Source organism: Martes martes (genome assembly GCF_963455335.1).
Source record: "Martes martes genome assembly, chromosome: 8".
NCBI lineage: Eukaryota > Metazoa > Chordata > Mammalia > Carnivora > Mustelidae > Martes > Martes martes.
In genome coordinates, this window is record NC_137895.1 from 97,157,955 (window position 1) to 97,184,692 (window position 26,738).

Genomic DNA, 26,738 nt, shown 5'->3' on the forward strand with positions numbered 1-26,738 from the left:
AAATAGGAAATTTGATTATTATTAGTTTATAGTTAACCTGGAAAAATATAATTTAAAGAGAGTGGTAGGAGCAGATGTGATATTTCAGGGAGGCTTAGAGGGAACAGTTGTTGAAAACATGGATGCACTGGAATGGGTATTATATTCCTGAGAATGTGTTCTTATTTCTCTATTATATGATTTGATTTTGTAAAGTGAAGTGGTAAATGAGGAACAGAAATAAAAGTTTATAAAAATAATTCAAGTATAAAAAATTTTTAAATGGAAGCATGAAACAGTATATTATTCACTTGTGCTTTCTTTAAAAATTATTGTAAAATATGCAGATGTTGAAATAAGAAACTTGTATAATTTTTTTCATTGTTAAAAATACTTTATCAATGTTAGCTCTTCTGAGTTAAATATTCTAGGGATTAAAGATTTATATATCAATGTCCTTTATCGTGGCTTTAAAGTGACCAGTCATTTCATTTTTTTTTTTTTAAGATTTTATTTATTTATTTGGTAGAGATCACAGGTAGGCAGAAAGGCAGGCAGAGAGAGAGAAGGGTTGGGGGGAAGCGGGCTCCCTGCTGAGCAGAGAGCCCGATGCGGGACTTGATCCCAGGACCCTGAGATCATGACCTGAGCCGAAGGCAGAGGCTTAACCCACTGAGCCACCCACGTGGCCCAGTCATTTCATTTTTGGTCCTCATTTCAGGAATTTGTGCCAATGTGTTGAGGAAGTAGCTTATGGTAAAATTTTCAAATGGGTTGATGATACTTCTGTAGACATATTACCAAACTGAGTATAACAATGATAAAAATAAAAAAAGCAGCTGTTGTTCTTAGTTTACTGTATGTCAGGCACTTACTTATTTAATCATTTAAAACAACTCGGTGAGGTTTGGTGGTAGTATCCTCTTTTTCACAGATGAAATATGAAAATAGAGAGCTTAACTAATTTATCTGGGATCACCTATTTGGTAAATGTTAGAGCTTGGATTTGAACCCACATCTGTATCATTCTAGAGCTTTATTCTTAACCACTAGTGGCTTTAACTTTTGTGTGCTGTAGAGTTTTTTCGATTACGCATCTGCCTTTGGCTCAGGTTATAATCCTGGGGTCCTGGGATCAAGCCCTGCATTGGGCTCCCTGCTCAGCAGGAGAGTCTGCTTCTCTCTCTCCCTCTGCCTCTGGTTGTGTGCTTTCTTTCTTTCTCTCACTCACTCACTCAAATAAATAAGTAAAATCTTAAAAAAAAAAAAAAAAAAGTCTGCTGTTGAGTTTTTAAAAATACAAACACCAGGACTACATCCTAGGCTTCCTGAATAAGAATCTTTGTTATGAGGTGTGGATGTCTGTACATTCTTTTAAATGACACACTATTCTTGTATATATCCTGGTCAGAATGAGCAGGAGGAGGAGGAGGAAGTAATACTAGGCAACATTTATGGGGACTTACTATGTGCCAGATATTTTCTAACACGTGGTTGTTTCTGTATATTATTATCTCCATTTCATACATTAAAAAAATTTAGTGGAAGTAGTAACTTACTGTTACACAGCTGTTAAGTGGTACAGTTGAAATGAAATGCTAGGTAGTTATAGGCAGTTCACAGTTATCATGCTGTTTCTACAATGATACATTTTTCTACCACACAAATTTTTAAGGTGTGTACAACATTAGCACATGCAGGAAGGATCAGACTGACCATCATATTTGTCTTTCTGGTTGGTGAAATGCTAGCAACTGAGGAAAGGGGTTTGTCTTCTATTTCTGCTACTTTTCTGTTAGTGTCTAAACTGGTATCAGCCATATTCTTGACATCATACTTTTCCCCCTGCTCTCTGTTGTCTTCTTCCTGCTTTTTTCATACTTCCTGACATTCACACATAAAACCTGTACATTTGAAGACTACACTAATAAGAATATATATTAGTCAGCCTGGGCTGCCATAACAAATTATCACAGACTGGGTGGTTTAAACTACAGAATTGTGTTTTCTTACAATTCTGGAGGCTGCACGTTTGAGATCTAGATGCCAGTATGGTGGTTCTAGTGAGGGCTCTCTTCCTGGCTTGAAAGATAGCTGCCTTCTCACTGTGTCCTCATGTGGTGGGGGTGGAGTGCTTAAGAGCACACTAACAAATTCTCTGGTGTCTCTTTTAAGACACTACTAATTCTGGCTTACCAGAGTTTCACCCTATGACCTCATTTAATTTTAATTACCCCTTATTGGCCTTATCTCTAGATACCTCAATTCAGGGGTTAGGGTTTCAACAAAGGAATTTTAGGGGGACAAAGTTTAGTCTGTGGCAGAATGTATCTTTCTTTCTGGTCAGAAGACTAGCCATTCTATATGTCTAGAATAAGTTTTGAATTTTTCAGTTTTTCCTCATGAAGGTATTTTCTTCCTAACCAATTTTCCAACTAGAAGCTATTCTGGATACTTGAAGGTGGGCAGAAAGGCTTGTCTTATGATAACTGAGATTCTGTTATAATTATTACTAACTTTATACTAATTAGATATTAATTATAGTCATGCTTTTCAGAGTATTGTGTTTTATTTACATTTGAGGTACTAAAAATTCTTATAATAGCAAAATGCAATATGTTTTTTCTCTAGGAACCATCTCTTTTTGCTGTTGCCAAATTGTTAGAAACGGGTCTAGTTAACATGCACCGAATAGAAATTCTTTGGAGACCTCTAACTGGGCATCTGCTTGAGGTAACTTCTTTTTCTTAAATACTGTTTACTTCTCGTTAAGAATAAAGGCCTACACGTTGAACTAATGATTCTGGATAACCATATGTAAAATCAGCATTACCATTTTTTTTTCCTTGTACTTATCCCTGTATAATTTATCAATGACTGAAGTTTTATAATAATTGCTTTGGTGGAAGAATTGCTTTTGGCTGAAAAATGGGTGATACACAATGCAGTCTCTGAAGTCTCCTTCAGCTCTTAGCTTGGGACCTCTTTTGTTATATAGTCTCATGATCTACCTCAGTTTCAGCTACTTCTGAAACTTCAAGGCAATTGGGCTGAGAGTTAGTAGTAAACATTGTATCTTTATAGCCTTTCCTGTGATCCTGAGATAGCTCTTCTGCAAACGGAAAAACTTTTTTGGTATCACTAATTATAGATAGTACCAGGGAATTTTCATCTGAATTTGTATCTTGTGTCCAAGTTGGAATGATTGGTAATAATGAGCTACTTCTCAGTAGCAGCTGCTTCGGTCATTATACGTGTTTATGTGTGGTTTAGGTTTAGATTACCAGGATTCATTTTGTATTTTTTGAGTAAGCTAGGAAAGGTATTATTCTTAATAAGAAAAACAAATGTCCTTGTCCTTTTCCTTATTTTTTTTCATTTTATTGGGATTACTTTTATGAATTATTAAAGGATATATGCCAATTTCTTTATCATGGACCTTCTCACCAAATGGCACAAAAATAAGTTTTTAAGATTTTAGCACAGTATTCGATTATGAAGGTAGGCCTAATTAGGAACTTTGGTGTCAGCTTGCTTTTTTTGTTTACTCTGATGACACAACTTACTTTTATGACATCCTTTTTTTCCTGTGACTTACTTAGTTTCATCTTTTATCTTCTCTCTATTGCTTCCTTTGCCCCTTATACAGAAGGTAAGCTAACTTACATTTTAGATATAATTTTCCATTACTGATGAACTTTTGATGTGATTTTTAAAATGTGAAAGAACAGGAGTGTCTGCGTGGCTCAGTTGGTTAAATGTCTGCCTTCCACTCAGGTCATGATCCCAGCATCCTGGGGTCAAGCCCCGCTTTGGGCTCCCTGCTTAGTAGGGAGCCTGCTTCTCTCTCTCTCCGTCTGTGCCTCCCACTGCTTGGGCTTTCTCTTTCTCTCTCAAATAAATAAATAAATAAAATCTTAAGAACAGAAAATGTAATATTTTAATTTTTCTTTTCTCAAATTGATGTGTGATACATGGCTTAAGTATACAATTTAAATATTTAATTTTTATTCAATGTTTTGTCCTCAGGTCTGCCAGCATCCAAACTCTCGAATGAGAGAATGGGGAGCAGAAGCTTTAACTTCACTTATTAAAGCAGGATTAACATTTAACCATGATCCTCCACTTTCACAAAACCAGGTAAAAAAAAATTCTTGTTTTTAAAAATAATTCTTAATATAAAATCATCTCCCATATATAATTTTTTCTTAATACAACAAATGGATGATATTCTGAGAATGAGTTTTGTTGCTTAATATTCTATTTTATATGTAGACCATGGATATCTTACAGAGGTTGATATGTCTGGATTTTTAGGATTATCTTTATTAAAAAATACGGCAACTTTCTTGCAAATGACAGGGAATTAAAGCTATTAAATTACCTAGAACTGGTCTCCTAGTGCGGAAGTTTCCCTGTTCATGCATTGCTAAAGCTTTATTTTGATGACCTACTTTATTAGCCTCCTTGGTTTGGTCCTTAACTGTCTCTAATTTTTTCTCTGATTATCTATACATGAGGAGAAAACAACCACTGGAAGAGACAAGTACCATAAATAGATTTTTATTTTAAAATACTTTTAAAAGTTATTATTCTTCCAGAGTTTATTTTTGAATCCTTTGTCCTGACTTCTGTAATCATTCACCTATATCTTACACAGTTTTTTAAAAGTCTGCCGAAGTTCTGTTGTTTGACGAATGAGTAGGAGTGAGGCATTTAATAGGCATTGCCTTCATTATCTCACTATATTGTAATTGTGTTACTTATTGAGTATATACAGTATGCCAACTGGTGTATTAGCTCTTGGCACAGAATGATAAATGAAACAGAAAAGATGTATGTTCTTACAGAGCTTACATTTTAGATTTCATATTTTTTCCTATTAAACTTCAAGGTTTTTGAAAACAAAACCCTGATCCATATCCTTAACGTTCAGCTTAATACTTGGCACGTGGTGAGAGCTTTAATGTTTTTTCAGTCAGCAAACCAAATAAGTCCTTGAAGAGAAAAAAGTTAAAAATGAAGCAAGTGCTTTCAGATACTTTTGAAAGGACTGGAACAGAGTACTTTTTTTTTTTTTTTTTAAACTCTGATAGGTTCCAGTAGTTTTATGCCATCTTTATTCATGTCAACCATATTTAATTTTTAGGAGTATTAAGAATTTTAAATACATGTGATATACATTAACAGAATAAATGAAAGATGATTTTAGAAATTGGGGATTATTTTCCTCTCTCCAAATACAGCTAGATATAAATAGATATATTTCCTTTAGTGAGATTAATTTCATATGGGTCTTTAATTAGTGTCCTTTTTAAAAAAAGTTTTTAATTAAGTAAGTAATTTTTGCTTGGGGTCTTCAATGAATGTTTTTTAATGCAGGATCACTCTCCATTTAATCCAAAATTTAACATGTTGAAAATTGGTTTTTATTTTCTCTTATTTTAAAAAAACACAGAGGACAAAATAAACCTCTGGTGATTATGGTTAGAGAATCACATTCAGTGTTTGTATTAGTAGAAAAGTTTCTGTTTACTATTGTAGTCTGAGTGGAAGTGAATTTAAATTTAAAAAGCAACTGTAAAGCCTTACTCTTTTTGAGCCTCTCTTCCTAATTAGTTTCCTGCCCTCCTTTCAGAGGCTGCAGTTGCTTTTATTGAACCCATTAAAGGAGATGTCCAGTATTAACCATCCAGATATCCGACTGAAGCAATTAGAATGTGTGTTGCAGATTCTTCAGAGTCAGGGAGACAGTCTTGGGCCTGGATGGCCATTAGTGCTTGGAGTCATGGGAGCAATCAGAAATGATCAAGGGTAAGTGTTTAAAATTAACATCCAAAAAGTAATGAAGAGGGACTTTGCCCTAAAATCTTGAAGAAGTGGTAATTTTTTATGTGTCCTCTTCCTGGCTAAGATCTAGAATCGTTTTTCTTATTTCTACCCCCAGTGACTGTAGTGAATTATCAGGGCTCACCTTTGTTTTGGAAGGATAGAAAAATTGCTGTTTACTTGACATTTGACATTTATACAGAAATACAAGGTTTATAGGGTAAATGCACCAAGCTAACAAAATTTTGTAACACATTGGAAGATTGGGTCTTATATTATTAAATAAGCACTGGTAAGATGTAAATTAACACTTAGGACTTCACTGCATATATTGGGAAATCTAAGAAATTACTTTTAAGGGACTTTTAAAAATTTATTGTTCATCGCTTCTCGGCCTTTTGGCTAAGATCCAGTTTAAAAATTTATTGTTCATTTATTTTGTGCCAGTGTATTCTTTTTTTTTTTTTAAAGATTTTATTTATTTATTTGACAGACAGAGATTACAAGTAGGCAGAGAGGCAGGCAGAGAGAGAGGAAGGGAAGCAGGCTCCCTGCCGAGCAGAGAACACAATGCGGGGCTCAGTGCCCTGCTAGTTATTCTGATTACACAGATAAATAGCTCTTGCTCTAAAAGTAGAATCTTAGGAAAGAGGAACAAGGTCTGTAAGTAGAATCCTAATGAGAATAGTCTGTTATCCTGCAAAAGAATAAGATTCCAGTGGTAGGGGCCTGTGTCCCTGGAGGAGGGCAGAGCCAAAATTATGAGGGGACCTTACATGCTTTTATAAACTATTTGGATTTATCTTCAGTACATTGAGGGGCATTTTAGGAGTTTTAAGCAGAGGAACAGTGTGATCTGATGTGCATTTGAGATATATCACTGTGACAGCACCATGGAGGGGTGGGTGGGACATGAGAGAACCTGCAGTGTTCTCTAGAAACACAGAGTGATGGAGTTAGCTACTTAGCAGATTGATTATGGAAGTGAAGGGTGATATAGAAAATAGAATAAGGAATGACTCCTATATTTGTAACTTAGGCAGCTTAATGAATGGTGGTATTATTAGCTAAGTAGTAAATACTGAAGGAAGAACAAAATAGACTTATTTAGCTTAAGGTAGAATGTTGCAGGGGAGAGAGAAGTCTATCGAATGTTTGCATAAATTTGTCTCGCTCTGCAGCAGAACTCATGCTATCTGGTATGCTGACTAGTTGAGGAGTTTTATATGATTGAGGTGCTTGGGCTTATTAAGGAAAATTATTTTTTCTTACTTATTTGTAGTAATAAATTTTTTTAAAAGATTTTATTTATTTGAGAGAGAGCATGAAAGGGGGGAGGGTCAGAAAGAGAAGCAGACTCCCTGCTGAGCAGGGAGCCTGATGTGGGACTAGACCTGTGCCAAAGGCTGTCGTTTAATAAACTGAGCCACCCAGGTGCCCCAAATTTTCTTAAAAACTACAAAATACTGAGATGATTAAAGTGGAAAGAGATCAGCCATGGCCTAAATCAAGCTTAAGTATTTTTCTTCTCCCAGTCTACAGTGCAGTTATAAAATAGGACATAGTAGGATGAAATTAATTAGTACATGTAAAACACTTAGGAAGTGCGTGACGTAACAAACACTCAATAATAAGTTTTAGCTATTGGGGTGCCTGGGGTGGCTTGGTTCATTGGGCATCCGACTGATTTCCACTTTGGTTACAGTCTCAGGGCTGTGAGATCAAGCCCTGCATCAGCTTGGAGTCTGCTTCTCCTCCTTTCCCTTGCTTGAGTGCTCTCTCTTTCTTTCTCTCTCTCTCTCTCTCTCTCTAAATAAATAAAATCTTTAAGAAAAAATAAACATTAGCTATTATAATTCATTTCATTATTATATTTCACCACTAGAATTTCTAAAATCAGTTACTTCTTATTCTCTTCATTTGAAATTCAAAATGTACTCTTTTACAGACTAGAGAATTTTAAATAAGATATAGATATAAAAGAATGAGGAACTAATTTTCATTCAGTGAATAAATTGTGTGTATTTGCATTTGTTAGGCACCATGCTAGGTATTGGGGATATAGTGGTGAGAAAGGAGCTGTAGCCAGTTTCCTTTTCTCATTAATGTCTAAGTTTTGTTTGGCTAGTTGATACAAAATTCTTCATTTTTATTTGTTAATTTGTTCAAGTGTGTGTTTCTCTTGTACATTTATGTAAATACTGAAATACTGTATGACCTATATTAGGAAGATTTTTCTTGTTCAATTTTTAAAATAGAATTTTACTTGGTTAAAATTAGTGTAAGGTGTGTATTTTTACTTACATTTCTTTTAAGTGCACGAGTATAATTTTTTTCCATTTTTTTCAGAGAATCCTTGATACGAACTGCATTCCAGTGTCTTCAGTTGGTTGTGACGGATTTTCTACCAACAATGCCTTGTACATGCCTGCAGATTGTTGTAGATGTTGCAGGTAGCTTTGGACTTCATAACCAAGAACTTAATATTAGTTTGACTTCAATAGGTTTATTGGTAAGTATTACTGCCTTTCTTGTGATCATATAATTTAGAAATCACTGGTATGCTATTGAGAGTGAATACTAAGAATATTGGCTTTTGGCTTTAGAGGGGTTGTTCAAATGACTTTTAAGTAATAAACTTTTATTTTGCATGAAGGGTTAAATGACACAACTTAAGAATTACTTCACTAATAGAATATTTGGAATGATTTTGATGTATTGAGCTAAAATTTAGCTTTAAAAGGTTTGTTGTGAGAGGATTTACTAAACAGTAATATGTATGCTGGTGTAAAGATTAATTGATTTTTAATATTGTTTCAGTAGCAGCATTTCCATATACTACTTATTTAGTAAATAAAGCTCCAATAAAAGGCTTTACTATATATGTAGGGCTTTGCTATATACACGGTCCTATAGTTTGTCAGTGCTGCTTTATTAGCTGTTAGAAGGCATATGTTAATGGAAGAGCTTTGATTGTGGAAGCAGATATACTTGTATTTTAATTCTCTGTGCCTCTTGTTTAATTATTGACATCTTGAGCCTCATTTTACTCATCTTTAATGTAGAAAGTAAAATCTAAGCTAGGATATTATTAATATTATATAAGTAAACAAATAGAAAGCCGTTCCCAATATAAATGTATTTAAAGAGATTATTTTGACTCTTTTTAATGTTTATTATAAGCTAGAAGTTTTAAAAGTCAACTTAAAAACCCCTTACAAGTAAGTAAGTTACTATTACATAGGTAATTATAGGAAAGAAAATAAGCACGTGTATAGAATTGTCCCCAAAGAGTAGTTCAGTGTTGATTAAATTACTGCTAGGTGTCACCTCCTGTATTTTTATGGTCACATTTTTATCATTGGCATAATTCTCATTAATTCGTACACCACATACTGTGGTTGAGAATGAAGTCATAAGATATATTTGGATATAGTAATTATTCTTATGAAATTATAAAATACCATTAAGTGATATTAAGGAATTGTTAATGATTTTTGTGGTGTCATAATGGCATCATGGTTATTTTTTTAAAACCTTTATCTAGTGGAACGAAGTAAATATGACAGAATGTTAATACCTGGCTTTCTGTATATCAGTATATTGATACATTTTCCCTGTTTTTCTATGTTATTGAAATGTTTCATAATAAAAATGTTTGAAAATATTGGCGCTAGCCCATGCTTGTTTCCCCAAATTCTCTTGAGATCAGATGGAGACATGTGACAGAGATGTTTTCAGATCTCTTCTACTAGAAAAGAAATTACTGAAGTGGCTTTTTAAAGTTTTATTCTGAAAGGCAAAGCAACCATGTGTTGCATATGTATTTATGTGTTTAAAATAAAATCTGTGAGTGAATGGCATTTTTCTACTTTGCTTTTTAGTGGAATATTTCAGATTATTTTTTCCAAAGAGGAGAAACTATTGAAAAAGAATTAAATAAAGAAGAGGCAGCACAGCAAAAGCAGGCAGAAGAGAAAGGAGTTGTTTTAAATCGGCCTTTCCATCCTGCACCACCATTTGATTGCTTGTGGTTGTGTCTTTATGCAAAATTGGGTGAACTATGTGTGGACCCCCGTCCTGCCGTGAGGAAGAGTGCAGGACAAACTCTGTTTTCAACAATTGGTGCACATGGAACTTTACTACAGCACTCAACGTGGCACACTGTTATTTGGAAGGTACTGTGGATTAGCTTGAGTTACTAGCTTTTGACACAGATTTTTAAATTTTTCTTTTTTTTTTTTAATGTATTCTTTTTTTTTTAACAGGTATTTTTTTTTAATTTTAATAAACATATAATGTATTTTTATCCCCAGGGGTACAGGTCTGTGAATCGCCAGGTTTACACATTTCACAGCACTCATCATAGCCCATACCCTCCCCAATGTCCATTTCCCCACCACCCTCTCCTGTCCGCCCTCCCCCCCGCAACCCTCAGTCTGTTTCTTGAGATTGAGTCTTTTATGGTTTGTCTCCCTCCCAATCCCATCTTTTCATTTTTTCTTTTCCTACCTCCCCCCAACCCCCCCTGCCTTGCATCTCCACTTCCTCATATCAAAGAGATCATATGATAGTTGTCTTTCTCCGATTGACTTATTTCGCTAAGCATGATACCCTCTAGTTCCATCCACGTCGTCGCAAATGGCAAGATTTCATGTCTTTTGATGGCTGCATAGTATTCCATTGTGTATATATACCACATCTTCTTTATCCATTCATCTGTTGATGGACATCTAGGCTCTTTCCACAGTTTGGCTATTGTGGACATTGCTGCTATAAACATTGGGGTGCACGTGCCCCTTCGGAGCACCACGTTTGTATCTTTAGGATATATACCCAGGAGTGCAATTGCTGGGTCGTAGGGTAGCTCTATTTTCAGTTTTTTGAGGAACCTCCACACTGTTTTCCAGAGTGGTTGCACCAGCTTGCATTCCCACCAGCAGTGTAGGAGGGTTCCCCTCTCTCCGCATCCTCGCCAGCATCTGTCATTTCTTGACTTGTTGATTTTAGCCATTCTGACTGGTGTGAGGTGGTATCTCATTGTGGTTTTGATTTGTATTTCCCTGATGCTGAGTGATGTGGAGCACTTTTTCATGTGTCTGTTGGCCATCTGGATGTCATCTTTGCAGAAATGTCTGTTCATGTCCTCTGCCCATTTCTTGACTGGATTATTTGTTCTTTGGGTATTGAGTTTGATAAGCTCTTTATAGATTTTGGATACTAGCCCTTTATCTGATATGTCCTTTGTAAATATCTTCTCCCATTCTGTCAGTTGTCTTTTGGTTTTGTTAACTGTTTCCTTTGCTGTGCAAAAGCTTTTGATCTTGATGAAATCCCAATAGTTCATTTTTGCCCTTGCTTCTGTTGCCTTTGGCGATGTTCCTAGGAAGAAGTTGCTGCGGTTGAGGTCAAAGAGGTTGCTGCCTGCGTTCTCCTCAAGGATTTTGATAGATTCCTTTCGCACATTGAGGTCCTTCATCCATTTTGAGTCTATTTTCGTGTGTGGTGTAAGGAAATAGTCCAATTTCATTTTTCTGCGTGTGGCTGTCCAATTTTCCCAGCACCATTTGTTGAAGAGGCTGTCTTTTTTCCATTGGATATTCTTTCCTGCTTTGTCGAAGATTAGTTGACCATAGAGTTGAGGGTCTATTTCTGGGCTCTCTATTCTGTTCCATTGGTCTATATGTCTGTTTTTGTGCCAGTACCATACTGTCTTGTTGATGACAGCTTTGTAATAGAGCTTGAAGTCTGGAATTGTGATGCCACCGACTTTGGCTTTCTTTTTCAATATTCCTTTGGCTATTCGAGATCTTTTCTGGTTCCATATAAATTTTAGGATTATTTGTTCTATTTCTTTAAAAAAAAAGGATGGGATTTTGATAGGGATTGCATTAAATGTGTAGATTGCTTTAGGTAGAATAGACATTTTCACAATATTTGTTCTTCCAGTCCATGAGCATGGAATATTTTTCCATTTCTTTGTGTCTTCCTCAATTTCTTTCATGAGTACTTTATAGTTTTCTGAGTATAGATTCTTTGCCTCTTTGGTTAGATTTATTCCTAGGTATCTTATGGTTTTGGGTGTGATTGTAAATGGGACTGACTCCTCAATTTCTCTTTCTTCTGTCTTGTTGTTAGTGTAAAGAAATGCGACTGATTTCTGTGCATTGACTTTATATCCTGACACTTTACTGAATTCCTGTATAAGTTCTAGCAGTTTTGGAGTGGAGCCTTTTGGGTTTTTCACATATAGTATCATATCATCGGCAAAGAGTGATAGTTTGACTTCTTCTTTGCCGATTTGGACGCCTTTAATTTCTTTTTGTTGTCTGATTGCTGAGGCTAGGACTTCTAGTACTATGTTGAACAGCAGTGGTGATAACGGACATCCCTGCCGTGTTCCTGACCTTAGCGGAAAAGCTTTCAGTTTTTCTCCATTGAGAAAGATATTTGTGGTGGGTTTTTCATAGATGGCTTTGATAATATTGAGGTATGTGCCTTCTATCCCTACACTTTGAAGAGTTTTAATCAGGAAGGGATGCTGCACTTTGTCAAATGCTTTTTCAGCATCTATTGAGAGTATCATATGGTTCTTACTCTTTCTTTTATTAATGTATTGTATCACATTGATGGATTTGCGGATGTTGAACCAACCTTGCAGCCCTGGAATAAATCCCACTTGGTCGTGGTGAATAATCCTTTTAAGGTACTGTTGGATCCTATTGGCCAGTATTTTGGTGAGAATTTTCGCATCTGTGTTCATCAACGATATTGGTCTGTAATTCTCTTTTTTGGTGGGATCCTTGTCTGGTTTTGGGATCAAGGTGATGCTGGCCTCATAGAATGAGTTTGGAAGTTTTCCTTCCATTTGTATTTTTTGGAACAGTTTCAGGAGAATAGAAATTAATTCTTCTTAAATTGTTTGGTAGAATTCCCCTGGGAAGCCGTCTGGTCCTGGACTATTGTTTGTTTGGAGATTTTTGATGACTGTTTCAATCTCCTTACTGGTTATGGGTCTGTTCAGGTTATCTATTTCTTCCTGGTTCAGTTGTGGTAGTTTATACATCTCTAGAAATGTATCCATTTCTTCCAGATTGTCAAATTTGTTGGCGTAGAGTTGCTCGTAGTATGTTCTTATAATTGTTTGTATTTCTTTGGTGTTGGTTGTGATCTCTCCTCTTTCATTCATGATTTTATTTATTTGCGTCCTTTCTCTTTGCTTTTTGATAAGTCTGGCCAGGGGCTTATCAATCTTATTAATTCTTTCAAAGAACCAGCTCCTAGTTTTGTTGATTTGTTCTATTGTTTTTTTAGTTTCTATTTCATTGATTTCTGCTCTGATCTTTATGATTTCTCTTCTCCTGCTGGGTTTAGGTTTTCTTTGTTGTTCTCTCTCCAGCTCCTTTAGGTGTAGGGTTAGGTTGTGTATTTGAGACCTTTCTTGTTTCTTGAGAAAGGCTTGCACCGCTATATATTTTCCTCTCAGGACTGCCTTTGTTGTGTCCCACAAATTTTGAACCGTTGTGTTTTCATTATCATTTGCTTCCATGAATTTTTTCAATTCTTCTTTAATTTCCTGGTTGACCCATTCATTTTGTAGAAGGATGCTTTTTAGTCTCCATGTATTTGCGTTCTTTCCAAATTTCCTCTTGTGATTGAGTTCGAGCTTCAGAGCATTGTGGTCTGAAAATATGCAGGGAATGATCTCAATCTTTTGGTACCGATTGAGACCTGATTTATGACCCAGGATGTGTCTATTCTGGAGAATGTTCCATGTGCACTAGAGAAGAATGTATATTCTGTTGCTTTGGGATGGAATGTTCTGAATATATCTGTGATGTCCATCTGGTCCTGTGTGTCATTTAAGGCCTTTATTTCCTTGTTGATCTTTTGCTTAGATGATCTGTCCATTTCAGTGAGGGGAGTGTTAAAGTCCCCTGCTATTATTGTATTACTGTCGATGTGTTTCTTTGATTTTGTTATTAATTGGTTTATATAGTTGGCTGCTCCCATGTTAGGGGCATAGATATTTAAGATTGTTAGATCTTCTTGTTGGACGGACCCTTTGAGTATGATATAGTGTCCTTCCTCATCTCTTATTATAGTCTTTGGCTTAAAATCTAATTGATCTGATATAAGGATTGCCACCCCAGCTTTCTTCTGATGTCCATTAGCATGGTACATTGTTTTCCACCCCTTCACTTTAAATCTGGAGGTGTCTTCGGGTCTAAAATGAGTTTCTTGTAGGCAGCATATTGATGGGTTTTGTTTTTTTATCCATTCTGATACCTTGTGTCTTTTGATTGGGGCATTTAGCCCATTAACATTCAGGGTAACTATTGAGAGAGATGAATTTAGTGCCATTGTATTGCCTGTAAGGTGACTGTTACTGTATATTGTCTCTGTTTCTTTCTGATCTACTACTTTTAGGGTCTCTCTTTGCTTAGAGGACCCCTTTCAATATTTCCTGTAGAGCTGGTTTGGTGTTTGCAAATTCTTTCAGCTTTTGTTTGTCCTGGAAGCTCTTTATCTCTCCTTCTATTTTCAATGATAGCCTAGCCGGATATAGTATTCTTGGCTGCATGTTTTTCTCGTTTAGTGCTCTGAATATATCATGCCAGTTCTTTCTGGCCTGCCAGGTCTCTGTGGATAGGTCTGCTGCCGATCTAATGTTTTTACCCTTGTATGTTACCGACTTCTTTTCCCGGGCTGCTTTCAGGATTTTCTCTTTGTCGCTAAGACTTGTAAATTTTACTATCAGGTGACGAGGTGTGGACCTATTTTTATTGATTTTGAGGGGCGTTCTTAGCATCTCCTGGTTTTTGATGTTTGTTCCCTTTGCCATATTAGGGAAATTCTCTCCAATAATTGTCTCCAATATACCTTCTGCTCCCCTCTCTCTTTCTTCTTCTTCTGGAATCCCAATTATTCTAATGTTGTGTCGTCTTATGGTGTCACTTATCTCTTGAATTCTCTCCTCACGGTCCAGTATTTGTTTGTCTCTCTTTTGCTCAGCTTCTTTATTCTGTGTCATTTGGTCTTCTATGTCACTAATTCTTTCTTCTGCCTCATTTATCCTGGCAGTGAGAGCTTCCATTTTTGATTGCACCTCATGAATAGCTTTTTTGATTTCAACTTGGTTAGATTTTAGTTCTTTTATTTCTCCAGAAAGGGCTTTTATCTCTCCGGAGAGGGTTTCTCTAATATCTTCTATGCCTTTTTCGAGCCCGGCTAGAACCTTGATAATTGTCATTCTGCACTCTAGATCTGTCATTTTACCAATGTCCGTATTGATTAGGTCTCCAGCCTTCGGTATGGCCTCTTGTTCTTTTTTTTGAGGTGAGTTTTTCCGCCTTGTCATTTTGTCCAGATAAGATTTGCTTTCTCCTGCTGTGGAATTCCGCTGTTCTTGGTGACTGAAGTTGGTTTTGGATGGGTTTCTTGTTGATCTTCTGGGGGAGGGGCCTGTTGTAGTGATTCTCAAGTGTCCTTGCCGCAGGCGGAATTGCACCGCCCTTGCCAGGGGCCGGGCTAAGTAATCCGCTCGGGTTTGCTTTCCGGAGCTTTTGTTCCCTGAGCGCTTTCCGTAGAGTTCCGGAGGATGGGAATGAAGATGGCGGCCTCCCAATCTCTTGGCCCGGAGGAGCCGAGAGCTTGGGGTTCCACTCCTTCGTGCGCTCTCAGAGCAAAGCGCCCAACAGCCCCGCCTTTCTGGCTTGCGGTCGCTCCTCGAGGAAAGCAGTCAATTGCTGGAGCTGGAGAAAAGCGCTGGGTTGCTCGTCTCCGTGGCCTCCGGCCGCGCTCCGAGCCCACCCAGCCTGCGACCGGCACAAGGTAACCCCGGGCTTAGAGCTCACTCCTCGGCTTTGTCGCTGTAGCCGGCTTCCCCACTCTAATACCTGCGAGCTCTGCGGCACTCAGACACCCCCAGTCCTTCTGTGACCCCGCGGGACCTGGGGTTATGCTGATCCTGCCTGGGTTTCCCCCCAGTTTAGCCTCAGGAGCGATGTCTCCCAGTGGAGCAGACTTTTAAAAGTCCCGATTTTGTGCTCCGTTGCTCCGCCGCTTGCCGGGTGCCGGCCCCTCCCCCCGGGGTCTATCTTCCCGTCGCTTTGGATTCACTTCTCTGCAGGTCCTACCTTTCAGAAAGTGATCGATTTTTTGTTTCTGGAATTGTTGCTCTTCTTCTCTTCGATTTCCCGTTGGATTTGTAGGTGTTCACAATGGTTAGATAAGCTATCTAGCTGATCTCCTGCTACCCGATGTCGTCTCAGCCTGCTACTTCTCCGCCATCTTGACTCCTCCCCCCCGATTTTTAAATTTTTCAATTAATCTTGTACCTGTTAATTTTTGAAGAAGGATTTCCAGGCGTTTGTGCTTTTGACAATACAGAATGTTAGTTTTGTCATACCTTAAGGTGTTCCTCACCCAGAATAAATTACATACTGAAAGCCTATTCTTTTTCTATCTTCATCTCTTACCGTCTCTGATTTCTGCCTTTGCCTTTCCCTTTTTGCTTCTTGTTTTCCCAAAACCATGTAATTTAAATGTAACCAGTTGAGAATTTTATAAATAAAAGACTATCAACAGTAGTGAAATTTACTTTCAGGATCACCAAACACAAGTAACCTTTAATTGGTAAATTGTGTATATATGTTCATTAAATATACAGTTTCATTTTCTTTCTTTTTTTTTCTCTTGCTTTTCTTTGTTTTTTAATATTTTATTTTTAAGTAATCTCTACATCCAACGTGGGGCACGAACTCACAATCCTGAGACCAGATGTCACTTGCTATACTGACTGAGCCAGCCAGGCACCCCTTTACTTTTCTTTCTCGTCCTCTTTTTAAAAACTTTCTAGGGGATGCCTGGGTGGCTCAGTTGGTTGGGCATCCGACACTTGATTTTGGCTCAGGTTATGATCTCACAGTTGTGAGATTTGGTCCTGTGTTGGGGGCTCTGTACTCAGCCTGGAGTTTGCTTGGAATTCTCTCCCTCCCTCTCCCTCTGCCCCTCCCCCGGCTGTGTGCAGGTATACTCTCTCTCTTAAGATAAATAAATATTTTTTAAAAACTTTAAAACCTTTTTACAAAGCTAACAACTTATTAGTGAGGATCCCCTCTTTGCTGAAAGCACTCCATTTTTGTTCCATGTATTCTGTTTTAATAAAAATGTATTTATTGGGGTACCTGGATGGCTCAGAGGGTTAAGCCTCTGCCTTCGGCTCAGGTCATATCTCAGGGGTCTGGTATTGAGCCCTGCATGGGGCTCTCTGCTCAGCAGGAAGCCTGCTTCCCCCTGTCTTTCTGCCTGCCTCTCTGCCTGCTTGTGACCTTTGTCATATAAATAAATAAAATCTTTAAAAAAAATTTTTTTTAAAAATCTATCATTTCACCACTTTTGTGAATTTCTGAGATCACTAAGTTTGACAATAGGCTGCATAGTAAATCTTAGTTGTATTTAACAATTTGTCTTCAGTTTAATAAAAATATTCCAAAATGTCTTCTTAAAAAGTTAATAATTCATATCCACTAATAAAAATAATTAAAATCCCTTCTCCGTCCTATGTATTCTGTTTCAACTCCATCCACTGGCTCCTCCAGTTCAGATCACAAACATGCTTAAGCCTTCCTTACCATTTAAAAAAACAAACCGATATTTTCTGATTCCTATTTTCCTTTTAAACAGCTTAATTGTTAATCTTGCTGCCTAGTTGTCAGTGATTTTTTTCCTTACCTCCCCTGCATTCTCCTGACCCTTTAATATGATTTCCAGATTATTCTACTTCAGAGTCTCTTAAACCTTAAAGTAACAGAATCACCTAGAGGACTCGCTCAAGTGCAGATTGCTGAGCTACCAGCCCCTGCCTCCCAGAATTTCTGATTTTTCTGAGCTGCCCTGGCTTGGGGTCTGAGAATTGCATGTCTGTGAATTGCCTGTGTGATGCTAATACTGTTGGTTCTGAGACCACATTTTGAGAACCACGGAAATTGTTCTTAGGCTATAGGTGGTCTTCTAATTGCCAAGATTTTCACCTTAATTCAGTTCTTACCCTACTCACTTTTATTTTTTGTAGCATCTAACACTTGATTATTTTCTCCTTGAAATTTCTCTTCCCTTGGATTCTGTTTCACAGAATGCTTCTGCTTGTCTTTCCAATTTTTAAGAAATTTTTCTTCAGTTCCTTCCCCTGAATCTACTCTTCAAGTCCCAAACACTTCCTGCTTGATTTTTTTCTTTTTTTTTTTATTTCTATTTTTTTTTTAAGGTTTTATTTCTTTATTTGAGAGTCAGAGAGAGTGTGAGAGAGAGAAAGAGCATGAGAAGGGGGAGGGTCAGAGGGAGAAGCAGACTCCCTGCCAAGCAGGGAGCCTGATGCAGGACTCGATCTTGGGACTCAAGGATCATCACCTGAGCCAAAGGCAGTCGCTTAACCAACTGAGCCACCCAGGCGCCTTCTTTTTAATGTAGGCTCCACACCTAGTGTGGGCTTGAACTCGTGACTCCGAGTTCAAGAGTCACGTGCTCTATGGACTGAACCAGCCAGAAGTCCCCTTGCTTGATTTTTTTGAAGCACCTTCATATAGTCCTGAATCTTCAGTTATAATCTCTCTACAGATGTCTTCCATAATTTATTTTTTGCCTGGACTTCTTAGCTTCATTCCCTTCTTGTATATTACCCCATAGATACTCTATTGATGCCCCAAATCAATAAGTCATAGAAAATATTCTATCCAATTTTAAAGTTTTTTCGTATTCCAGGATGCCTGGGTGGTTCAGTGGGTTAAGCATCTGCCTTTGGCTCAGGTGGTGATCCCAGTGTCCTGGGATCAAGTCACACATTGGTCTCCTTGCTCGTTAGGGAGTCTGCTTCTACCTCTGTCTACTGCTCCCTCTACTTGTGTGCTCTCTCTCTCTCTCTCTGACAAATAAATAAAATCTTTAAAAAAATTTTTTCATATTCCATGACTTTAAAGATAATACACTATATCTACTGTTAAAATTTTTCTAGTATTCGGGATTGATCTGTCAGGTATAATTTCTTGTGACAATTTCTAACTGCTATGCTATTACTTAAGCTATGTTATTTTTATGTTCATTTTTATAAATATTCAGGTTCTCTTTCATCTATTGGACCGAGTTCGGGAGTCTTCTACCACTGCAGACAAAGAAAAGATTGAGTCTGGAGGTGGCAATATTCTCATTCATCATTCAAGGGACACAGCAGAGAAGCAGTGGGCAGAGACATGGGTTTTAACATTGGCCGGAGTAGCAAGAATCTTTAACACTAGAAGATATTTACTGCAACCTTTAGGTATATATATACATTTTCCCCCTGGTTATATAAGTAATTCATGTTAAAGGAAATTTGGAAAATATAAAAGATCTTTAAAAAATTTATGTACAATGCTACTTCCCAAGAATAATCAATCTTAACTGCCAGTCTTTGTGTATGTGTGGTGTGAGCCACACATGTTTTCATTCATCTCATTGAGAAAACATGTAATGTAGCTCATATGGGCTAGGGGATACAGTGATGAGTAAAATACACAGCATCCTTGGTATCTTGTGCCTGAGGGAGTAACTATAATTACATAAATGCAAACTTACTACAGTGATAAATGTTACAAAGAAGTGGTGCTTTGTAAGCTTCTAATACGTAATTGACCTGGCCTCTGCGATCTAGGTAGGCTTCCCTAAGAAAGCAGTATTTTAGTGAGGAGATCTGAGGGGTGAGTAGTATGTTCATCAGGCAATAGTAAGACGAAATGTGAAGAGTTTTACAGGCAGAGAGAATTGTACAGGTCAATAGTACTAAGATTAAGAAACCCAGTGTGGATCATACCTTCACTTCTGATGGTAGTGATGGTGGTGGTAGAGAAAAATGAACAGAACGAAAATTTTTTTTGCTTAATTATGAGCATGTCCTACATAGTCTTGCATTTTTACAAGTTATTATTTTACATTTAGCTTTTTTGTTCCTGTTTTTATTTTTTAAGGTTTTATTTATTTGAGAGAGAGTATGAGAGGAGAGAGGTCAGTGGGAGAAGCAGACTCCCTGCAGAGCAGGGAGTCTGATGTGGGACTTGATCCTGGGACTCCAGGATCATGACTTGAGCCAAAGGCAGTCGCTTAACCAACTGAGCCACCCAGGCGCCCTTTGTTCCTGTTTCTGTTAAGGCATAAGTGTATTTATTCTTTTCATCATCATTTTTGTGTCGTGTTCTTCATGCATTTTTCCTTTTTTTCCCCATAATAATCCATAGTGTCTGATCCATTTTGCATTCCTAGAGCTTAATATAATACATACGTAAAAATCGTAGTTTCTAGTTTTCATGTAAAATTTACAGAAAATGAAATGTACCGGTCTTAAGTGCACATTTGCTGAGTTTTGACAAAATAAGCATCATTTTTAATACTTCCATGATCGTTACTTTATTTTCAAAGCTAAAACCTAATAGATATAGATCTAGTTTTTTAAAAAATGAAGACATAAGACAGTTTGTATAGCTTTGATAATGTTTTTATAATTTGAAGATTAGAAAATGTTTTTTATTATCTTAGAATGTTCATATGTTTAACATAACCATGTACAATATATAATTATTCCTGGTCTTTTAGAAAGAGAACTTTTTTCTAGACATAGAGTTAAATTAGTAAAGGAATTCCAGGGTTTTCCCCCCGATTATATGAAATATTCTGAGATTAAGTCACCATTCTGGTTGGTAAATTATTGTTTCATCTGACTTTTGAACTAGGATGGCAAAAGACAGAAGTTTTGTTTAGCTGTTTTGATAGTTTTTAGATGTAATATGTCAAAACTCTTTGAACAGTTTAACAAGAAAAAAATCTGTTTTCAATTGTATATAAATTATACCTCAATTTTTAATAAAAGAAAGAGTGGAGAGGGAGAGGCATGTAACTGGTGAGGTATTATTTTTTTGTCCTATTTGGGCAGAATAGTACCTATTGTTTCATGGCAGGACTACTTCGAGCTTTCCTACTAACTGAATGCTTCCTTAGGCGTATGGGTTCATCTCCTCTTTAAAAATTTAGTCGTTTATGGGTGCCTGGGTGGCTCAGTGGGTTAAAGCCTCTGCCTTCGGCTCAGGTCATAATCTCAGCGTCCTGGGATTGAGCCCCGCGGCGGGCTCTCTGCTCAGCAGGGAGCCTGCTTCCTCCTCTCTCTCTGCCTGCCTCTCTGCCTACTTGTGTTCTCTGTCTGTCAAATAAATAAAATCTTAAAAAAAAAAAATTTAGTCGTTTATAGCCTTTGGGAAGTGAGTTTAAACCTTATTTAAGTATTTCATAGCCTACGTATGTCATCCTACTTTGGAAAATACCTGTTCTTCTGATTTTGGTGTTATTTAAATGCAAGTATGTGGGGCGCCTGGGTGGCTCAGTTGGTTTTAAGTGTCTGCCTTTGGTTCAGGTCATAATCCTGGGGTCCTGGGATTGAGCCCCTCGTTAGGCACCCTGCTCAGCGGGGAGTCTGCTTCTCCCTCTCCTTCTAACCCTCCCACCTGCTCGTGCTCTTGCTTGCTTGCTCTTTTTCTCTCAAATGAATAAAATAAAAAATCGTTACAAAAAAAAGTGCAAGTATGTTGGTAATAATCAATGGTATTAAAAGCCATTAGGCTAGATTGCTGGAAGAACAAGCTCATTTTTGCTGGGCTTCATAGGAACAAACTACATGTTTCTATAAAAAGTTTCAATATAAATGTGCTTAATTGGTCATAGGAGTAGAAAAAGAGATTGGATTGATCAGTGGAAACCAATAACTACCACTCAGCCCATGCTCTGCTGATGGTGGATCAGCAGACTGAGTTTCCCATGAGAGGAAGAAATTTAGACTCATTCTAAAAAGCAGTCTGTTCTTTATGTTACATTTTCTCCTAGTGACTCCTTGTAATTGGGAATAAATGTTTAAGAAAATTCTGCAACAAAAAAACAAAAAAAGGAAGGAAAACCCTGCAACTATAAGTTTTGTAAATATGAAAAAGTGTAACGCTAAGATTTTATGAGTATAGCATAGTTTATTTTAAACATTTAGACCTATAAAAATATATTATTCAGTAATAATTTGTAACTTTTCCAATATTTTTAAGAATGAGAACATCTTAATATTTTAACATTAATAAAGATAGATGGATAGATCAAAGTTGTTATTAAAAAGCTTTTGTTTTTACCCTCTTAAGTTTTTATTCCATTCTTCTTAGGCAGAAACACCAGGAAATATTGTAAACATGTGTATGTACATTTGTAGAGTTCTGTATTTAAGACCGAAACATTGATGATATATTCATTATCCTCTTTGTGGTGCTCTTTGTTCCTATATTTAAAAAAAAAAATTTACTGGATTTTTGGATTTCATTGATTTTAATTCACATTGTTTGTACCTTAATACCTAAGCATATTTTCCTAGAGTATAGGAATTAGAGTAGGAGAATAAAACAAACATTCTAAAGTGTGCAGTAGTAAGAGAAATGTTGACTAGTAAGAGAAATCTTGACTGCTTTGATAGATTTTGTTTTTCTCTTCCTAATACAGGAGATTTTTCAAGAGCATGGGATGTTCTTCTTGACCATATACAGTCAGCAGCACTCAGCAAAAACAATGAAGTGTCTCTGGCTGCACTGAAAAGCTTCCAGGAAATTTTACAGATTGTGTCCCCTGTCAGAGACTCAGATAAGCCTGAGACCCCACCTGCAGTTAATGTACCTGTTCCTGTCCTTTTAGGGTCCGTATCAGGCCCTGGCCTGAGCAGACCATTTGTAAGAACAGATTCCATTGGAGACAGACTGGGAAGATACAATAGCTCTGAGCCACCAGTAGTTACTGATGAGCTTGAAGACTTGAATCTCTGGTGGGCTGCATGGAATACCTGGTATAGAATTGGATCGGAAAGCACTAAGCCTCCTGTTACTTTTGACAAACTGACTTTCATCCCCAGCCAGCCTTTCCTTACAGCCTTAATTCAGATATTTCCCGCTCTCTACCAACACATAAAAACTGGTTTCGACATGGATGACTTGCAAAAGCTGGGAGTCATATTGCACAGTGCTGTGTCAGTGCCAATAAGTTCGGATGCGTCCCCTTTCATTCTTCCATCTTACACGGAAGCCGTTTTGACAAGTTTACAGGAAGCTGTGCTTACAGCTTTAGATGTTCTCCAAAAGGTAATAGAATTTTAGTGGCTGTCTAAACAATAATGCATGTGGTTTGCTGGCAGTTTTTTAGTTTGCTATATGTTTTTTGAGATGAAATCTGGATCATCATGACTGTTGTATATGTATATGTTGTATAAATTCAGGATTGTAAACATCCAGTTATTTTAAAAACATTGGGTTTTCTGATGTATCTGAAAAAGTGATTCACGTTTGTTTTGAGAGTCTTTCAGAAACTGATTGTATCCTCTTGTTTCCTTTCACCATCATTTTTGGTTTGATCATGCAGTTCTTCGTAAGAGGATATACTTTTCTGAATAACAACACTAGTAAATACTTATATAATTAGAAAATTAATAAGGTATGGGATCATACATATATTTTTTTCATTTAGCTCTGGAATTGTTGGAAGCCTGTATTTTTAAAAAGTAAATAAGAATAAATGTATAAATTTTCCTCATGGAAATTTTAAAAAGATGTATCTTACCTATGTGTGTTTTGTTACTGCAAAGAAGTTATTAGGGAGTACTGGGTATTATATAAAACTGACGAATCACTGACTTCTACCTCTGAAACCAGTGATACATTATATGTTAATTATTGAATTTAAATAAAAAATTAAAAACCGAACAGCTAAAAAATAAACAATTGATCTAGAAATCATTGAGTAAATCCCAATTAGCAGGCAAGACCAGATCAAAATCAAAGAATTCTTTAAACTATCAAGATAATTGTGTAATTCACAATAACAAAAATGCTGAACAGAAAAATGTCTACTGAGGAGCCAGCAATTCCAACAAAGTTGCTGTGACATTCTAACAAAATTAGAATGAAACTAGATTCTGATTACACATAGTTAATTAGATTCGTGTACTGCAAATCATGTTTTCTAATTAACTGATTGCATTATATCCAGCTGGAATGATGAAAACTTTCACAGTAAAAGTAGCGGTTTCTGTTAGACCATAATACCTTTTCAGTGGCTCTGGATGAAGTCCAGCTGAGCAGTAATTCCTTGATCTCTTTAACCCTAGTTACACTGTGTAAAGAAAAATTGTGTAGTAACTTACAATTTAAGAGAATCTGACATTTAAAAAACTTTATTTTAGGGATATGGGCTTTCAACAATTGAAATCAGAATAGCTATTTTATTTCCAGTGTAGAAATAAAAGTAGGCTGTCAGTACCTACTTTGTTGCCCTTGATTGACCATGCATTTAGGTTGCTTATGGAGTGGCCTGGAGGAAACTGAAAAATGACTCTGTCATAAAGCAGAGCAAAGCACAGGCCTTATAGGATGTCTGTAATCTAGAACTCTCATTCAGATATTTGACATAGGTTTTTATAAACAAAGAAGAAACAAGCCTCCAAAATTCTTTTCAAGAAAAAAAGTACATAATTTTATTTTTAAAAACTTTGCTTTAGCAATGACAGAACAAACAGAATCATTAATTCCAACTACTGGGAATTTGTTCTGAGCTTTTACTGGCTTTGAAAACAATATATACATACCTTCAGTCTGAAACTTATATTTTGCTGCTGTTCATTTATATCAGTTGATACCATTTTGTGTTACTAGCTTTCACTCTAACATTTATTACTTCTGTGATTATCTAAATGATATTTCATAGTACTTGTACTCATAGTACATATGAGTTAACCATATGGTATTTTTAATATTTCCTAATAGAAAAAATTAACATACTTCATTATCAGTAAAAGTGTTTCTGTATTTTCTCCCATAGGTGTCAGAAAATTTTTTCACAGCAAAATTTACTTACTTTGGGACTTTATCCTTAAATTAATAAGCTATCTAACAAAACATTTTATTGATTAAAGATCATTTCCTTCATAAAACCTCATTTTTTATTTCATGTTTACCCTTATATAGTTTAGGGCTTCAGGGTCATGGTTTTCTCTTGGTTTTTAAATCACTAGTTCCCACCAAATTGACCTAGTTATGCATGCTAATTTATTTATTTGTTTGTTTGTTTGTTTGTTTATTGGGCCAAGATATTTTGGCATGTGTGGGACATGAGAATTTGATTGTTTTACCTGAGTTCTGAGATCGGGTGACTGCATCTGTCTTATTTATTGCTGAACTTCCTAAAGTCAGATGGCTGGGTACTGTATCTGCCTCCGTCATCAAGGCTGCCAGAGTAGTACTCCAGGAAACACCATCACATTATGTGTGAATGGTGCCCTTGGAGTTGTGCAATGAAGCCCTGCCTGCTACTCAGTGGGTCAGGTTTTGGGATCTCTTTAATTATCAGCTTCTTAATCTATAAAATATGAAAATAACAGATCTAAAACTTTCTTTTTATCAAATGGGATTTGCTTAAGGCATTTGCTAAATGCCTGGCACAGTTAAACTAAATGTTAGCTGTTACTGTCTTCAAGTTCCCTGTCAAGGGTCTTAGTATATGAGGGAAGAGGGCAAAGAAGTCTTAATATATACAGGTACTGAAGGAATTACTGTTGAAGGACTTAATAAGAGAAACCTTGAACCATGTCAGAGGTTGGATGTCCATTTTCTGTTCTTGTTTCCACATGTGTTTTCAAACTGGAATAATAGGAAATGTCTGGATTGCTGACTGATTCTTAACTTTTGGACTAAAATCTGTTATCAGGTTCATACTATAGTTTTTTCTGGTATGCAAACTTAAGAATACTGAAGAAAAACCAATAATAACTTTTTCTTAGATGGGATTTGTTTTTTAAAAAATGTCAGTTCCATATTATGCATCTTAAGATCTCAGAATTGCTTAGTAAGTCAAGTATAGCACTATAGTATGTTTTTCTTTTTATAAAGGGCCACTGAAAACCAAAGTAATATAATCACAGTCTTCATTTGGTGCTAAGATATTTCCAGAGAAATTGTAATACTTAGTTTTCTAAGGTAACCACACAGGCTTTTCTCTCTTTTTTAGTCATTGAAAATTAAGTATCTACTTGGTATAATTATTTCTTTTCCTAATTACTGCTTGTTTACTCCTAAGAGTTAAGATTCAGCAAGAGGTTAATGAAGAAAGTGAAACTTAACAGAAGCAGTCAGTAGAGTGAATTTTTTTAGGTATTCAAGTTCTCCATTTACTGTTACTGAGAAAAATAACCAAATATTGAGAGATAGTATTAGATATCTTTATTCTACTTTTTTACACTGTAATTACAAGATGATCTAACTTAGTCATGGCAGCACTTTGCTTATCTACTTTATATTTCAAGACTTTTATTTAGAACTAAATGGTAACATAGTAACTAAATGGTTACATCTTCTCTCAGGGAAAATAAAATTAATATATTATCTGACAGGTTAAAAAGCCATGGATTGCAGAAAAACATAAATGTATACATCTTTTTAAAGAAATTCCTTAAAAATTTGAAATGCTTTGAAAAAAAAAATTTGAAGTGCTTTGAATTTTGATTTAGTACTTTGAGGGTACCTAAAATGTAAAATGACCATGTTTTTTGTTTTGTAAAGCACAAATGTATTTTAGACATTATGTGAGTAATATCATTAAATATTTTTCCCAGAGAGAAAAAGAAACACTAAAATATGTGAAAGGGTGAGAGGAGAAAACACATTTTGTGGCTAGAAAAAAATGAAAATGTAAGGTTTATCTTAGGTGCTTTCAGCATATCTGAAGTAATTAAAATCTGCAGTGTCAGGATACACATTTTACTCTTTGTTTTATCAAATTGCTTATAGCAATAAATTTAATTTCTGTTAATTTTTAAAAAATATTCTTGTTTTAAACCAAGT

At 36.3% G+C, this 26,738-nt stretch overlaps 1 protein-coding gene across 5 annotated transcripts in view; it reads left to right on the forward strand.

The window, feature by feature from the left end:
- MON2 (MON2 homolog, regulator of endosome-to-Golgi trafficking) overlaps nucleotides 1-26,738 on the forward strand; it is a 117,775-nt gene that overhangs the window by 65,139 nt on the left and 25,898 nt on the right. For 4 of the 5 annotated variants that reach the window (XM_080810990.1, XM_080810991.1, XM_080810993.1 and 1 more), the window contains 7 exons: nucleotides 2,611-2,712; nucleotides 4,009-4,119; nucleotides 5,618-5,793; nucleotides 8,158-8,320; nucleotides 9,693-9,986; nucleotides 18,925-19,123; nucleotides 22,360-22,988. In XM_080810990.1, coding sequence (XP_080667116.1) covers nucleotides 2,611-2,712; nucleotides 4,009-4,119; nucleotides 5,618-5,793; nucleotides 8,158-8,320; nucleotides 9,693-9,986; nucleotides 18,925-19,123; nucleotides 22,360-22,988 — 1,674 coding nt within the window. The remainder of the gene's footprint in view (nucleotides 1-2,610; nucleotides 2,713-4,008; nucleotides 4,120-5,617; nucleotides 5,794-8,157; nucleotides 8,321-9,692; nucleotides 9,987-18,924; nucleotides 19,124-22,359; nucleotides 22,989-26,738) is intronic. The other variant, XM_080810992.1, reaches the window with a different exon arrangement.